Source organism: Taeniopygia guttata, chromosome 9, assembly GCF_048771995.1.
Source record: "Taeniopygia guttata chromosome 9, bTaeGut7.mat, whole genome shotgun sequence".
Lineage (NCBI taxonomy): Eukaryota > Metazoa > Chordata > Aves > Passeriformes > Estrildidae > Taeniopygia > Taeniopygia guttata.
The window spans coordinates 18,360,250-18,375,229 of record NC_133034.1 but is presented as its reverse complement, the minus strand read 5'-3'; the positions used below and the strand labels follow the sequence as shown (position 1 = coordinate 18,375,229).

The window sequence follows — 14,980 nt, the reverse complement described above, 5'->3', positions numbered from 1 at the left end:
TCTGGGCAAAATCACAGAATTGTAAAGATTGGGAGGAACCTCTGGAGATCACCCAGCCCAACCCCCTGCCAAGGCAGGGTCACCCAGAGCAGGAACGCGTCCAGGTGGGAAGATTTCTTCCAGTGGAAGATTTCAGAGATCACTGCCTGCCACCAGCACGTTTCTACACCAGATTTTAGCAAACAATGCTGTCGGCAGCAGGGCAGATCATCCAGCACCTGTTCCCTGCTTTGGGAGACCCACACACCGTGCGCTTGGGCTTTAACTCAGTGGTTATCTGCTCTCTTTTCAAAGTCTTTATTCCAACATGCGTACGCTTTGCACTTTTTGCAAAGACAAGAAAGATAAAACAGTCAAGTTGCGAAGTAGCTTCCCTTGGGTAGAACAGGGGGTCATCATAGGGCTGAGGGCGCTGAGCCCTCACGGGCTGCGGCCGGAGCCCGTCTGAGTTGCTGGAATTTGGCCCGAGGATCACCCGGGCGCACGCACGGCTCCTGCGCCCGAGAGCCGCACCTCAGCGCGGCGGAGCGGCCGGACCGCGGTCACAGCAGCTTCCCCCTCACGGCTCCATCGTTCGTTCACACCGGCCCCGCTCCCCGCCCCGCCACGTCACTTCCCGGGGCGGCCGCAGCCGCCGAGTGTCAGCGGCCGTGCTGTGATGGCGGCGGCAGCCGCGGCTCGGGGCGCCGGCGGGGCTGTGCCGCTCCTGACCCCGCGTGGGCCCCGCGCCATGGGGAGCAGCCGCGGCGGGCGGCTCGCCTGAGGCGGCGGCGATAGCGGAGGGAGGGCGCGGCACTGCCGAGGGAGCCCCGCCGCGGGGGCCGCGACCCGCGCCGCCGGGGATGCTGCGCTGGGTCCGGCAGCAGCTGGTAGGTGCCTCCCTGCGCCCTCCGCGCCGCGGGCCGGGCGGGCTCTGGGCTCGGCCCCGTCCCGACGGCGCCGCCCGGGCCGCGGAGAAAGCGGGGGGAGCAGGGCCGGGGTGCGGGAGAGAGGAAAGTCCTTCCCCCCGCGGGGGCTGGGGAGACCCGCAGGCTGCGCTTGGATCGTTATTGGCGGGGTTTTTAGTTTTATTTTTAACCCGTATCCGAGGGTTTGGGGTGTTTCGGTCTTCTGGCCTTTGGTTGGGTTTTTTGGTGGTTTTTTTTCCCTCGAAGCCCCCTTGGCACAGAGGACAGCGCGTTCCCTTTCGTGTGGCCCCCTTTGGGAAGGGCTCCCCAAACTTCCCGGAGAAATGACGGTCCCTTTTTCCCTGGACCGACACTCCAGAGATTCGCAGCTTCTTCCTCGTTCCCGTTGCGAAATGTTTTAAAGCTTTTTCACCCGACGTGCGTCTCTCTCGAATATTTCCCTGTACCTGAGCGCTTTGCAGCCGCTGCGTGCTGAGGATTTGAAGGTGCTAGAAGTGGAAGGAAAACACCCGTGAAATGCTTTTGGCGGGGGAACCCAAAAGCTTGGGAAAGCAGCAGTGCTTGTGCCTGTTCCCCCACACGGGCGCTGCTTGCTGTGCTGGGTTAGACCGAGCAGGGGAAAGCAGGCGGCCCTGGCTGTCGCTTCTGTGCTGCTGTAGCGCTCTAAGGAAGTACATCGAGTTTTACTTACTTTGATTTGAAGTATTGGCCGGCTTCCTGCCCCGATCAACCTTATCCTACTTGCGTTTTCTCTAAGGGAGAAATTCTTTCTAAATTATGCATTTGTAAAATAACTTCTTCCATTCTTCGGAGTTACTTTGCATCGCAGATGTTGTCCAGGTTAGTGCAAGAGCTTACATTAGTTAGGTTTTCAGATTTTGATTTGTTAAAGCTTCTGTCTCACTAATTATTTGCTTCCTTTGTTGTATCACTTTTCACCAAAAAAAAGATTAAAAATTCTGTGTTTTCTTTTTTTCCCTCCTGTTTTTCTCTGACCTCGTTTCCCATGGCCCATAGATTTTCCCAGTTCTGTGTCTGAGGCAGAAAGCTTGTGGTGATGGTCTCAGTGCCAGCTTGACAGTGCTCAGTAGTTTGGTCTGACACCAAGAGTTACTGACCTGGAAATTAATTGCTCTGTTTGAGCTCTGACCACACTCTTCTGTTCTGTTACAGTTGTACACATGTTTTTTAGGAAAAAAAAACTGGTGTAACGTAGCTGTCATTTTTTCCACTTGAAGGTGTCTTGAGGTTTGTGTGTGTGGTTTTTAAAGCAGCTGTCTTCCTTAGAGTTTAAATTTGGGCTGTATCAGTGCTAGCAACTCGTGTATCTAACATGGTTGCTTTTTTCACTGCAAGTAGTGCGCTGACCAGCTTTCTAGAAATCTGTTTGCCCTTAATAGAAAGTAAAACATTAGTGTAACAGGATGAGCAATAAACTTGGCACTAGGAGGTTTTAGTGCTTCTTAAAGGAAACTGGTAGAAAATAACCACTTAAAACTTGTACTAGTTTTGACAGGGAAGAAAAGAATTAGTGTAGTAGAAAAGCAGGACAATAAAAATTCAAGACTCTTGGCAGACATCTAAATATAGTACTGATGAGAAAAAATTATTGCAATGATACATGTTTTGTGGGTTTTTTCCTATAGACGTCACAGATGTTAATGGCTTGGTTGTTTCGCTGCTCATGAAGATGAAAAATGGCCTAAGATAGGTATCACACTGCATGTTTCTTCCTAAAGACACTCAGACAACTCATCCCTGTGTGTAATTGCTGGTTTAACATAGATCCCACCATATGTTTGCTTTTCCACATGGCTGTGATGTTTAGGTTTGAAAGAATGTCAGAGGGCTAAAAACATGGGGAAGGATGCTGACAAAATAACCAGAATGAGTGGGAAGAGTGGGGTGACAGAAATAATCGACTCAAAAGGTGCCAAAATCTGTGTCTGAGAGGAGAATAGAGGATTGTGTGGGTTTGGATGCCTTTGGAGCGTGCGTTTGTACCTGTGCTTGATGTGGCAACGGGCTTTAAAAAAGGGTCCTCATCCTTACAGGAGGGTTGGAGTCAGGCAAATGCGTGGGAGTGATGCAAGTGGGATGTTGTAGTAATACAAAAGAAAAACGTTGGTGTACAGAAGTGCTGGAAAAGTAGTAAGGGATTGGGGAGAAGGGGAGGGACTGGTACTTTGGTGAAGGTGCTTTGAGGTAGTTTTTAAATACTCTCTGTATGAAACCAATTAATTGTTTTGCAACTTCTTGTTTGCTTAAGAGAACAGTATACAAAATGCTTAGGAGTGTGCATGTTTAAAGTAATGAGAGGACCTGATATGGAATTCAGGCTATTTTAGCTATGTTTTGAAAGTGGTGGCTTTGCTGCGTTTTCTCTGAAGTCCAGTGCATGCCTGTAGAGCTACAGAAAGGGATAGAAAGGCATGAACAGTCATCTGAAGAGACATGCTGAGAATGTAAGACTTCATTCATCCTTATTATCATCTTACAAGTCCATAACAATTTTTAAACTGAGGTGTTAGATGTTTTTAGTGATTTGTTCTATCTAAGAAATTGATGACAGTAGTACAGCCTTCAGTGCCTTTGTGACACAAATCATCAGGTTGTTTGGTATCTTGGCCTTCAGTCTGGTTTTCTTGCTCTGAAACAATTCACACCAACCTGCAGAGACAGTTTTTCAGTTTTTCTCCATCTAATGCTGCCTCATGCTAAATGAGCTGCATAGTAAGTCATTAACTTCCTAGTTAAGGTGATGTTATAGTATGTAGTTAATAGTTGGAAGTACTTGGGTTTTAGTAATGAAAAAACATAGAGCCAAATGGAGTTACAATTCATGGCTTTGAGTGAAATGCCATGCCAAAGGCAAGCTTTGGGCAGAAGAGATGTCTGGGTTCCAGTTCTGTTACCTTGAGATCTCAGAGGGCAGTAGGCATGTGGATTTGGAGGGTTGCATAACACCACAGGCACAGCCAACTCTGCTTGAAAAAAGCAACCGGATAAACAGCAGTTGATAGAAGCATTATTAATATTCAGGAATAGCATGGTATGTTTTGTTTGTATTTCCAGATATGATGGGTTAGACCTCATGGCAAATCTGTGTACCAAGTGCTGTTGTGGCTCCCACGGTCGAATTTGTGCAGTACCAACACAAAAGGAGAATACAGTGACATTTGTAACACCCAGGGACTTTCTGTTCCACTTTTTTGGTGGGTTTATGGCAGTGTTTGGGCTGTGCTGCTCTCTGATGGTGCACATGCAGTGCAGGAGCTGTTGCAGTGCTATTAACAGAATGTACTGACACCTTCAGTTCTCTGGCAAGAAGGTCTCTGAAAATTGTGGTAGAATACTCTTATATGTATGATTTTAGCTGCATAATTTAAAATTATTAGTCCTGTCAATTGGAGAAGGGATTCAGGATTTCTCTTCTATTGCTGTTATGAGGAGTTTGAGCCTTTTGAGCTGTTGTCTAACAGCTCAGTAAAGTACAAAGGATACTGCATGGACAAAACTTAAGAGTTGCCTGCTTGGCCTCTTTTTTATTAATGACAATTCAAGACAAGTGTTGTTCTGGATTTGGCTGAGTATCTTTGCAATTTAAGGACCTGAATGCTGTAGTGCACAACAGCTTTAATGCTGTGGAGAGCTTGGTGTTTGGGCAAATGCAGCTTTCTTATTTAACTGTAAATCAAAGATAAAATCTATAGATTACCTGAAAAACCTAGTTACCAGGCTATTTTATTTATTTTGTGGTTATAAGAAGGTTCAGACTGGGATGGATGTCAGGAGTTTTTCAAGTCCAGAAGTTCTCCATAGGCTGCATTGAGGGGTGATCATAGGGAATGTTTTTGACTGTTCTGTGTAGGTAGTGCCTGTCACACCTCACACCCTCCACAGCCCGCACAGTATCTGTAGGAGTGTTCATCTTCTAGATCTGTTCTAATGAAAAATTTCTACTAATAAGGGAATGTCCTCAAATAGATTAGCACTAGAGGATTGTATGTCTGGGATGTTTGTTTTTTTTTTTTTGCTTTCAGATACTAGTTACTGTTAAGATGTTCTGAGAGGACAGATGGTATTTTGTAATACCTTGCAGTTAGTGGCATTCTGAACAAGGTGGACAGCATTTATTTCAATGTTTGCACTGACAAGTGTGTATTATTTTCACATAATCGTTTTACTGAATACAGTTACTTCCCTTCCCCCCCACCCCACCCCCCCACCCACTGCAAAATTCCTTTTGTTTTCTGAATGCCAGAAGTACTTCAAACTAATCCAATGACTAAGAATCTAGCTTCTGAAATCACCTAATTATTCGGGAGTACAATTTCCGCCCTCTTATTTCTCAATGAAGCCTCTTCCCCTTTCTGGCTAAAACTAACCAACTGCTTGTTATTTTATGCTAGAAAAATAAATGCATATTTACTCAGAAGAATTCCTGGGGTTCAGACTGCATGGTTAATAATACCTTCTGAATTATCACTGAAGGGTCAGTGAGGTGTTTGTTGGAACAGCCCAAAGGTTGCATTGCTTTGCTGGAGTAGTTGGAGAGCTGGAGGTCAAGGACTCCCCTCCTGTAACTTAGCAGAGGAGCAAATGTGGCCTTCCTTTTTTTGCTAGAGATATTCTTTGATCTGCTGGACTAGTGCTCCCATGTGTTTGGGTCTTTTAACCTTATATTCTCTTTGTATTCTGTGGCTGCTGAGGGCTGATACATTTGCAGCACAGTGTGTTCCAAAGCGTGCAGAACCTGGCCCTGTCTTCAGCCAGCTGTCAGCTCCAAATGGAGACATCCCTTGTGTCCTGTGTGTAATTCGTAAGTCTTACCTCATGAAAATTAAACTCTAAATCTAAGAATTGCATACCAAAACATAATCAAACCAGTCCTGACACTGATTCTTTCTAAAAGTGTTTTTAAAATGGAAAGATCAGTGTTATCTGATGTGCTGCTTTGCTGTGAGACTTGGGTATTTGACCTGTATCTTGTCCCATCCTCTTTTCTTTCTTCTCCTATCCATGAACTTTTTAAACAGCAAATTTTTGTTGTGCTAAATTTCCACTTATCACTCAATAATAATTGTTTAATTGACTGTATGATATTCCTGCACTAATGGGGTCCTGCTTCCTTAATAACTTTTGTCTGTGTATGGTTTTTATGTGACTAAGGGAGAACAGGGAGAAAAACCGAATTTTGTTAACAATGAGGAAAAACTATTTGTGTTCTGGTCAATAGGGAGTATCTAGTGGGATGGGTGAAAAGCTCTGTTTACTGTTCAGAGATTGTTTCTGTACTCTCAGTGGAAGGTAAAATTTGTAATCTAAGGCAAGTAGATGTGTGCTGGATTTAGTAACATTCAACATGTGTTTTGAATATCATTGGTATTTGTTTTTCTAGTTTTAAATGGGTTGGCTGACTTCATTAAAACTGACATTTGCTTTCTTCTGGGATGGAGAGATAGAAGTTATAAAAGAAAAATACAACAATGTGTTTAAATTTCATTAAAAACGTCATGACTTGTGACTTTCACTGAGATCTGCTCTTGCTTTTTCTTGACTGTATTGTGATGTGCTCAGTAGTTATGACTGTTTTTGTAATTATGTCACCAGGCAATAGTTTACCTCTCAAAAAAATCCTTCAATTTCGAGCACAAAATCTGTTTGTTAAGCAAGCAGACAAGAACTGCAGCAAAATAGATGTGACAAAGTGTCTCTGTAAATGCAAGGTCATATCTTCTAGCAAAACACAGGTGACATATTTGCAGCTAGACTTTTTTCAACCTCTTTTCACCTGCTGTTGAGAAAACCACTTAGCATTAGTACAGACCATGGTAGAAAAGATAGAAAGTAGGACTGAGAACTACACTGTGATTTAAAAAACAGACGCCTGCAATTCCTTGGCCTCCCACATGCAGTGACTTAAGAGGATTTTTTTTACTTGTTTTCTTTGAGTAAAAATAAGTCTGGGAAAGGAGAACTTTCCTGTAAATGTGAAGGAGAGATAATGATGCAGACAAAAGGCAAACTGTTTTTATCCTGAAATGTTTTTCTAGAGGAAGAGTTTTTAAATGGTTTTCCCCCAAAATACATGTTGTCATCTGTTGTTACTCCTTTACACGTTTTTATACTATTTTGTGTGGCTGTGCACATTTTTGTAGATATTTACATTTCTGTTTGGAAAGAGAATTGCAACAGAATGGAAAGGAAGCTTAAGATTTAGCCAGCTTTAAGGATAGAATAGTCTGTACACATGTCTGAAAGCAGGGCATTAAACTGACACTTAAATCATAAATCGTGTTTGAAATGGAATTAGAACTAAAACTGTTATTGGTTGGATGCAGTAGACTCAAAACTGTAATGTTTTACAGAGCAGGCTTTTTCAAAGCATGTTAAAAGAAGAGCTAGACAGTTCCAGCAATGAAATAAATTCTCTTCCTGTGAAATTTATTGAGCAGCGACTGTCAGGAATTGTCAGTATAATTTTGGCATGCATTTTGATAAAGCCTTAAGATTTTTTATTTAATGGTGATTTTGGGGGAAGATACTTTTGGAAAGGGTTTGTTGTATTTTTTTCTTCTGTGCTGAAAGAAAATATGAATTAGACTCTCAGTGCAGGAGCTGATTGGCATAAATAGCTATTGCCTACTAGAACAAATCCAAATATTGAAAACAAGGGTTTTCAATAATGGCTGTATGAGTAGTCCAGAACAGGAGCCCTTCATGCTTGTGTAAAATACTTTTATAAATGATTCTTCAAAGCAGAGGGTAAGCAGCAGTTCATTTTAAGATAATAGTGTATTTAGTATGCCAGTACATGAAGGAATGTACAATTGCTCTGTATTTTTCCTGTCATGGACTTGAGAAATGTCATTTTTTAATGGTGAAAATGCTATCTACAAAATATGAGCTGCTTTCTAGCCTTAAGGGAAAGTTCATAGCCTGTCACAGATTTGAATGCTTTACTTAATATTGAAAATCTCCTATAAACCTGCTTAACAAATGCAGGGAATGTACAGAAAGGATGCACTTGTGGGGGTTCTTTTTCTGAGATCCATCGCTATGGTCATTAGAGGATGTGAAGGATCTGTGTGTTAAATGTTTCATTTCTTGCATTGGTTCTGTATTTCTTAGTGTGGCCTGTTTAGTAGTTGCTATTTCTGTGGTTGATTATTGCAGAATTTTAGCACTTTACATGTTCAGTGTAGTTTATGTAGTTGAGAAGTCTTCTGAAAAAGTGGCTTGTGATTTTTGAGCTCTCAATTCAGCCCTGTAGCTGTCTCCTGACGGGTGTCTGAAGTCACCCTTCAGCTTTAAAAATCTTGCCTACTCCCCTTTTGTACATGCCTGACAGGAAGATGATATTGCAGATAAAGAAAACTAATTGCTGGAGCCCACAGAGGAAAACTTTCAGTTCTGAAATTAGAACTGTGCAGTTGGAACTGCAAAGGCATTTTCATTTCTATGTTAGAGCAGTGGGCTGCTGTGGGAGCATGTGGCAAAAGACCACATTTGGCATTTTGGACTACAGACACTGTCAAGCCTCAGTGTCTCTTTAACTTCTCAGACTTTACATAAAGCATTTTTTTCAAAGAAAAGGAAATTAGAGCACACTTACTGGCCTTGAAATGTAACTTGGGAGCCACTAGCCCTGCCTTTGGGATTGAGGCTTGCTTCTTAGAACCTGAATGTTAACTAAGTTTCTTCCTTCCTTGGAGCTGAAGACAATTTATTATAGAGTCTCTTCTCTTCCAAAAAGCATGTGAGCAGAAGTTATTGATGATGTGTGTCTGACAGGAAGCATCCTAAAATAAAGCAATGGACAAGGAATGTATTACAGGCATTTGGTTGGTTAAACACATTGAGACGAGGATAAGCCAACCTGGCCGTGAACACTTCCAGGAGTGGAGCAGCCACAGGTTCTCTGGGTAACCTGTGCCAGAGCCTCTGCACCCTCACAATGAAGTATTTTTTACTTATATCTAATCCAAATCTGCACTCTCTCAGTTTAAAGCCATTCCCCTTTGTCATATCACTACATGAACTTTAAACAGTCCCTCCCTGGCTTTTGTGTAGACCCTCTTTGGGTACTGGATTAATAAAGTGAATCTTGGCATTCTGTTGAAGACAATCATGAAAGAGCAGCTATTACAGAGTCTTTGGTTTGTATTATCGTATGAAGTCCAAAACAGATTATGCTTTATAAATATTGTCTTTTGGATTTTAGGGGAGGATAAGAAAGCCATTTCCTTCATTGATGCAAGTTGGACTATTTTTAAATAAAACAATTTACCTGAATCTCCGTTCAAATTCTTTGCTGCTAACAGGAAGTGGACATGCCATAGTAGCCTTTGAGAGTGCTGTGTTAGAAAGCTTAACTTGCCTGTTCAGCTCATTATTCCTTTCTGATTTTATTGATGTTACAAGACCAGTCTGTTTGGCATAGGTGTCCTGAGCAGAGAAACTGGCGTGAGGCAGTATGTTAGCAGTGAATGAGTCCAGCTTACCTTGCTTGTTGTGTTTGCAGATAAAGAGAAGATAGGTGATTTTTTAAAATTTTAAGTAGGGATTTTTCCAAGTTACTTTTGGTGGGCATCTTGACAAAATAATATGTAAAATAAGAACACTTGAGCTCTTTGTGAGCAGGACTTTGGGGTGAGCACCAGTACAACTTTTCTTACTGTAGTACTAGGCATGTTTTAACTTTGTGAAAGGAAGGGTTATTGCCTCATGATTTCGCAGGCCTTGTTACCTAGAGGGCGTGTTTTCACAAAAGAATGTAATCTGGTTATAGGTCTTTTAGGAGGTTACAACATGATTTATTATGAGATATTTTGAACAGCTGTAGATACAGTAAGAGGGAAGAGGAAGTTGCACAAATAATGCATGACTTTCAGTAGTTTTATTTCTTTACTGCAGTGGTATTTAAAAGGGGAGGTACAAATTGCATGGCACTGTGTACACATCAGGGTGCTTCAGCTGATTCACTATTTTAGTTGTTAGAGCAGTGTTTCAAATTGCTGTGAGAGGCTGTTTTTTCCTTCATGCTAACCTTTGATAAGGCAAATTCAGTTTGACTGCTGCCCAGTTACATGACTGAAAGAATTATTGGCTGACTGTATGGAGTACAAATTTACACAGACTTCTGAAAATGGGCATAGAGTGTGAATAGATCATCTTATCTGACAGAGGGAAAAGTATTCTATGTATATTCAGAAGAAAATCCAAAGCAAGAAAATCCATTTCCTCAAAACACCTTTAATCAAAATATATCTTGACAGCAGTGTAATAGCAGACTTTTGGGCAGTCTGTCAGGAAATGTGGTCTTCTGCTTCTGCAGCCATGATCAGTCCAGTCACTTCCCTAGGAGAAAGGGTTTCTGAGACCAAGTTTTCTTCTGTTTATTAGTTTTGTTAAGTAGTATGTGATATTCAGAAAGGTTTTAGGGGAATTGCTTCTTTTGTCTGTTGTGTTCAGTGTGGGTTTTTAAAGGAGGAAGAGGCTCTGAATAAGACTTCCTTCTTCCAAACACCTTTCACTTTTCAGTGCGCACATAGCAAAAGTTACTTTGGCAAACTAAGTTTGGTTTTTCTTCCCCTTCTGTAAAAGCTGTGAGTAATGAATGAGAAACCCTGGGAGATGATATTAAAATATACTAAGTTTATGCAAGTCATAAGCAAAAACCACCTGGTAGATGATTTGTAATTATCAATGCATGTATTGATAATGAAATTGATGTGTTGTTTGCCGGTCTCATGTCAGTAATCCTTGCTGAAAGATCAGTGGATTTCTGCTCTCTCACTGACAGTGCTGTAGAGTGTGTGGGGAGGGCATTGGTGCACACTGCCATACCTCAATAGTGCTATTGAAGTGTTAAGAGTCCTGCAGTAGATATGTATGTTACAGCAACAGGTTGAGTACAAAAGCATTTTTTTCTTTTCTTCCTTTGCAATTGCAGGTGTTGGGACGATCTTTTTTGTAGCGCTGATCCTCATTTGCTTCCTGTGTGGTTGCCTGGTTTGTTATAGGTATTATTAGGGCTTCCTCAGCAGCAGTTCAAAACTCTTCTTTCGCGGGGAAGCTTTTTATTGTATGAACAGACAACTGGCATGACATGTTAAAAAACCCTGAGACAAAACCATAAACACAAACCAAAGTGGGAAAATGGATGGATCAGTTTTCTTTACCTGATGGCCGATGGGCAGTTCTCCAAGTACTGTGATTGAGATGCAGACAAAATGTAGGAAAGAGTTGTTTTGAGGCTGGCTGTTGAATCCCATGGCTTTCATGAAATAAATTGCATAAAATTGCAGTCAAATACTTCTCCTCAGTTCCCCAGGATATTTTTTCTGTGCTGTTTTAAAGGAGCCTAATTTATGGCACAGAGAATATTTTTGTCTAACTTTTAGAACAGTAATATAATCACTGCTGAAGAAGTTTAATAAAAATTACTTGGACTTTGCTTATAGTCATTCAAATTTATAAGAAATGAAAACTATGAATCACTTCTTTATTTTTCTTTTTTTAAAGGTTATTTTCATTTGAGCTTTATAAATTTGCTTGACTAGAATATCTGTGTACTGTATATGAGTGGCATGCTTTTAGGCTGTTTCCAAAACCAAAGTATTAAGTTCATCTGGGTGCAAAACTTCTGCTGGGGAAGTGTGTAGCAAAGTTAAATGAGAGCTGTATTCCAAGGGTAGATAATGCCTGATTTGTGTTGGTAAATCATCTGAAGAACTGAACTTTAGCCAACAAATCTAGATTTAATTTGCAACATGAAGAGGAAAAAAGTCAGGTCATTTCATCTTATGGTCAAATTTTATTTAAAGGGGATTCATGTAATATATATGCCTGTAATATACCTGGTCAAGAACCCTTAAATACTAGGTCTTGTAATATATTCAGCATTATTTGTAATGAAGTCAGTGAGCTGTGCACTTGGGTAAAAATCACTTCAGTAGATAACTGCAGGAAAAAATAACATTTTTTGAAAGAAATTGGTGACAACTTAATCATTTTGCAAGACTCTAATTTAGGGTTTCTCTGCTCATGCTCTTTAGCTGCAGAAATCCTTTGACAAGGGCATGTTACCCTACTTTTGCAGCTGAGTTGGAGAATGACGTTAGAAAGAGAGAGAACTGTCTATTAAGTGAAATTAGGAAACAGTGTGTTTTCTGCATTGCTTTGCTGGCTGCACAGGTCACTGTGGAAAATCCCTTGCTGAGCAGAAATTTGGACTACGAATCAGTTTAGTGTCAGGAGCAGGCTCTGTGACCAGCCCCATAGTTAGAGAAGAGTTAAAGCATTGTTCAGCTCTTGAACAATGAAGTTCAAGAGTTGTGCAGAATTTTCCTTGGAGAGATGTGTAATTAAAATTTCTCTGGAAGATCTGCTTAGCCGTGGTCTCATCAGCTAATTATGAGATGACAGGGTTGTTGGCTAATTTCAAGTGATTTTTAGTAGTTGTAGTCATAAAACTTAGGAAATCTGGGTTTTGTTCCCAGCTCTGACACTCACTTCCTGCTGTGACTACAGTCAGTCACTGAGGTTGTCAGGGATGTGTTCTTTTCCAACTGCAGCTCTGACAACTGAGGGGTTTTTGTCCCCAGCCTGCCTTGCCGTGTGCACTGTGATCTGCTGACTGCACAGCTTCTGTGCCTTCTCCATGGCCAATGTCAACAAAACAGAATTAAATCTCTACGGACTGCAAATTTAAGCTGTTTTAGCTCCACAACTGCACCTGTAAACTTGTATGGCCTAAGATTCTGATTTATTTGGAAAGTAAAGTTCTTGCTTTTAATCATCTGAGCCTGTTTCAGCAGAGGTATTCATTCTGATAGAAGTGCTTGTGCAGTGAGACTGGAGTTGTGCAGAGGTCTTTACTCGTCATCATAAAATGCCATCAAACTCATCAACCCTCAGGTGCTCAGATAGTGGCCTAAAATGGGCATATAAAAAACTCAGTGATATCCTAGTCACTCAGTAATCTTTGATTTATCTTTTAATAGCGTTCAGCAAGTGGCATGCAGGTTAGCATTTATCACTGGCAGAAAGAAGACTGCAACTTGTTTTCTTTGCTCTTTGTGTTTTTTTTCCTTGCTTTACATCTGTTTGATTTAGAGTGGAATTTTTTCAGGCTGTAGAGTCTGACTTTCCAAAGTGAGGATGTCTGGCATTTTGTGAGTGCCAGACATTTTCTGAGCTGTAGAAGAGAGCTGTGCACGAAGTCTTACTAATTAGGCACCTTTTTTCTTGCTTGAAAAACACTTTTATTTGTGGCATCTTCTGGATTGAAATACTGTGTCACTAATGTCAGATATCCAAAATGCTTCTGCGACAAACACTCTTCTCTTTAAATTTTGTGTCAGCAGTTAACAGGTACATTTTTTTTTCATCTTCCTTTCATGCTTGTATCTCTTTTCTTAAAGCTGTGAACAGTTCCTTGCATTTTGCTTTTGGTATCCTGTGCATTTTTTTCCATCCTTTCCTCTATCTACTTTTTGTCTCCATGCCCCACTCTTATCTTGAAACAAGTTTTCACTCTGGAGCATGTGACTAGACCAGCCTTCCACTTCTTGTCTTCTAAAGTTTATTCTCTTTCAAATCTCTTTGAAAAATCCCCCTTCCTTTCTTTCTGCCTTTTTTATTCTGGACCTCTTTCCTTCTAAAGCAGAATGTTTCTGTAGTAATGATGCTAAACACAAACATTTGTGTGTTTGAGAGATTTTTTTAATGATTCCTTTACTTTAAAATGACACCATCCTGAATATGAACATACCTAATGACCTGTGTTAGAGATATTAATGGATTAAAAAAAATTAATGTTTAGTTATACCAACCAACTTGTATGTCAGTTAATGCATTCACTGTTCATCTTCTGTAGTTAGCTGGTACAGAGGTATCTTCTAGTATTCTGTGAAGTGTCACTTTTTATTTGACATGAATAATGCTCTGAGCCTCATTCAGAGGTGGAGCGAAACAACTGCAAATGCAGTTTCCTCACCTGCAGTGGTGGAATTGATAATGCCCTTTCTAGCAAAGGACACCACCAGTTGTCCTTGCACTTGGCATCAAAGAACGAGGAGATTGTGTAAACTTTTCAGGTTGGTTCTAAGATTAGGAATGTGTGTGATGCTGATGTTGGAATTCACCACTTTGCACACAGTCATTGACTCCCAATCGACAGTTCCAAATTTAATTTCACTAGGTTATTTAATGTATAAAAGCTTTTTGACTTTTTCTTTAGTAGTTTTCTTGGCCTGTTATCTGAATTATTACTGTTTGGTTGTCTTCTGCCATCACCTGCTTCTCTGGGTCAGAGCATTATTGCTAGGAAGGGTTCTGGTGAGTCATGTAGCCCCAGGAAAGGCTCAATTAAACATAGACTTGAATGACCTAGATATAAGCCCTTGTGTTACAGACATAGCAACCTTTCCTCATGACTTATTTTGGTATTTAATTATTCCTTTCCACAACAAAAGGATTTGTTTGCTTTCTACTACCCAGACTTAAGTTTTCTTACCTGCAACATAAGCTTGCTTACTTCTGTTATTCTTTGGCCTTCAAAGCCCCCATTTTCTCTATGGAGCAGTTTTCTGTGTATCAGGAGATTTACAAGGATATCCCAAGTTTCCTCTCCTCCAGGCTAAATGACTCTAATTTGTTTGCTCTTTGCTTTTTCGATTGCTCAGCCTTGTGTTATATGTCATGTTCTTGTGTTGTATGTCATGTTTTCAGGATCTCTTGGGGCTCATGTTGCACTCCTCTGGGTGCTGTCCAGTTGGTTCGCAGTGCCTCCCACTCCTCCTGCAGCCTCCTCTGCACTGAAGGCCTTTTTCTCAGTGGGGTGACGTGGATGACTCATGTCTAGCCTGTGATCTGTTATAGCCTTTGACATTTTTCTTCAAAATTCCTTTATGGGCTTTTATTCTCTTTTTCTGGATGCAGTTCCTTTGTGCTGGATCTTTGTGTTCTGTGCATCTGGTTGGTCAAGAATTTTCTCTTGGTGTTCTTGCAGTCAGTCCCAGGGTGGTGTCATCTGCTGGTTTAACACTTGTGTTCCACTTGCT

At 41.2% G+C, this 14,980-nt stretch overlaps 1 protein-coding gene across 11 annotated transcripts in view; it reads left to right on the top strand.

Annotated features, from left to right (window-relative positions):
- The first annotated feature begins 591 nt into the window (after positions 1–591).
- The window catches only part of ATP11B (ATPase phospholipid transporting 11B (putative)), a 65,363-nt gene continuing 50,974 nt past the window's right edge, over positions 592–14,980 (top strand). For 5 of the 11 annotated variants that reach the window (XR_004368693.3, XM_012575696.5, XM_041718234.2 and 2 more), the window contains exon 1: positions 592–869. Coding sequence is in view for 10 of the 11 variants with exons in the window: in XM_012575696.5 (XP_012431150.2) it covers positions 843–869 (27 nt within the window). In the remaining variant the exon portion in view is untranslated. The remainder of the gene's footprint in view (positions 870–14,980) is intronic. The other 6 variants (XM_012575700.5, XM_012575699.5, XM_012575692.5 and 3 more) reach the window with 3 other exon arrangements.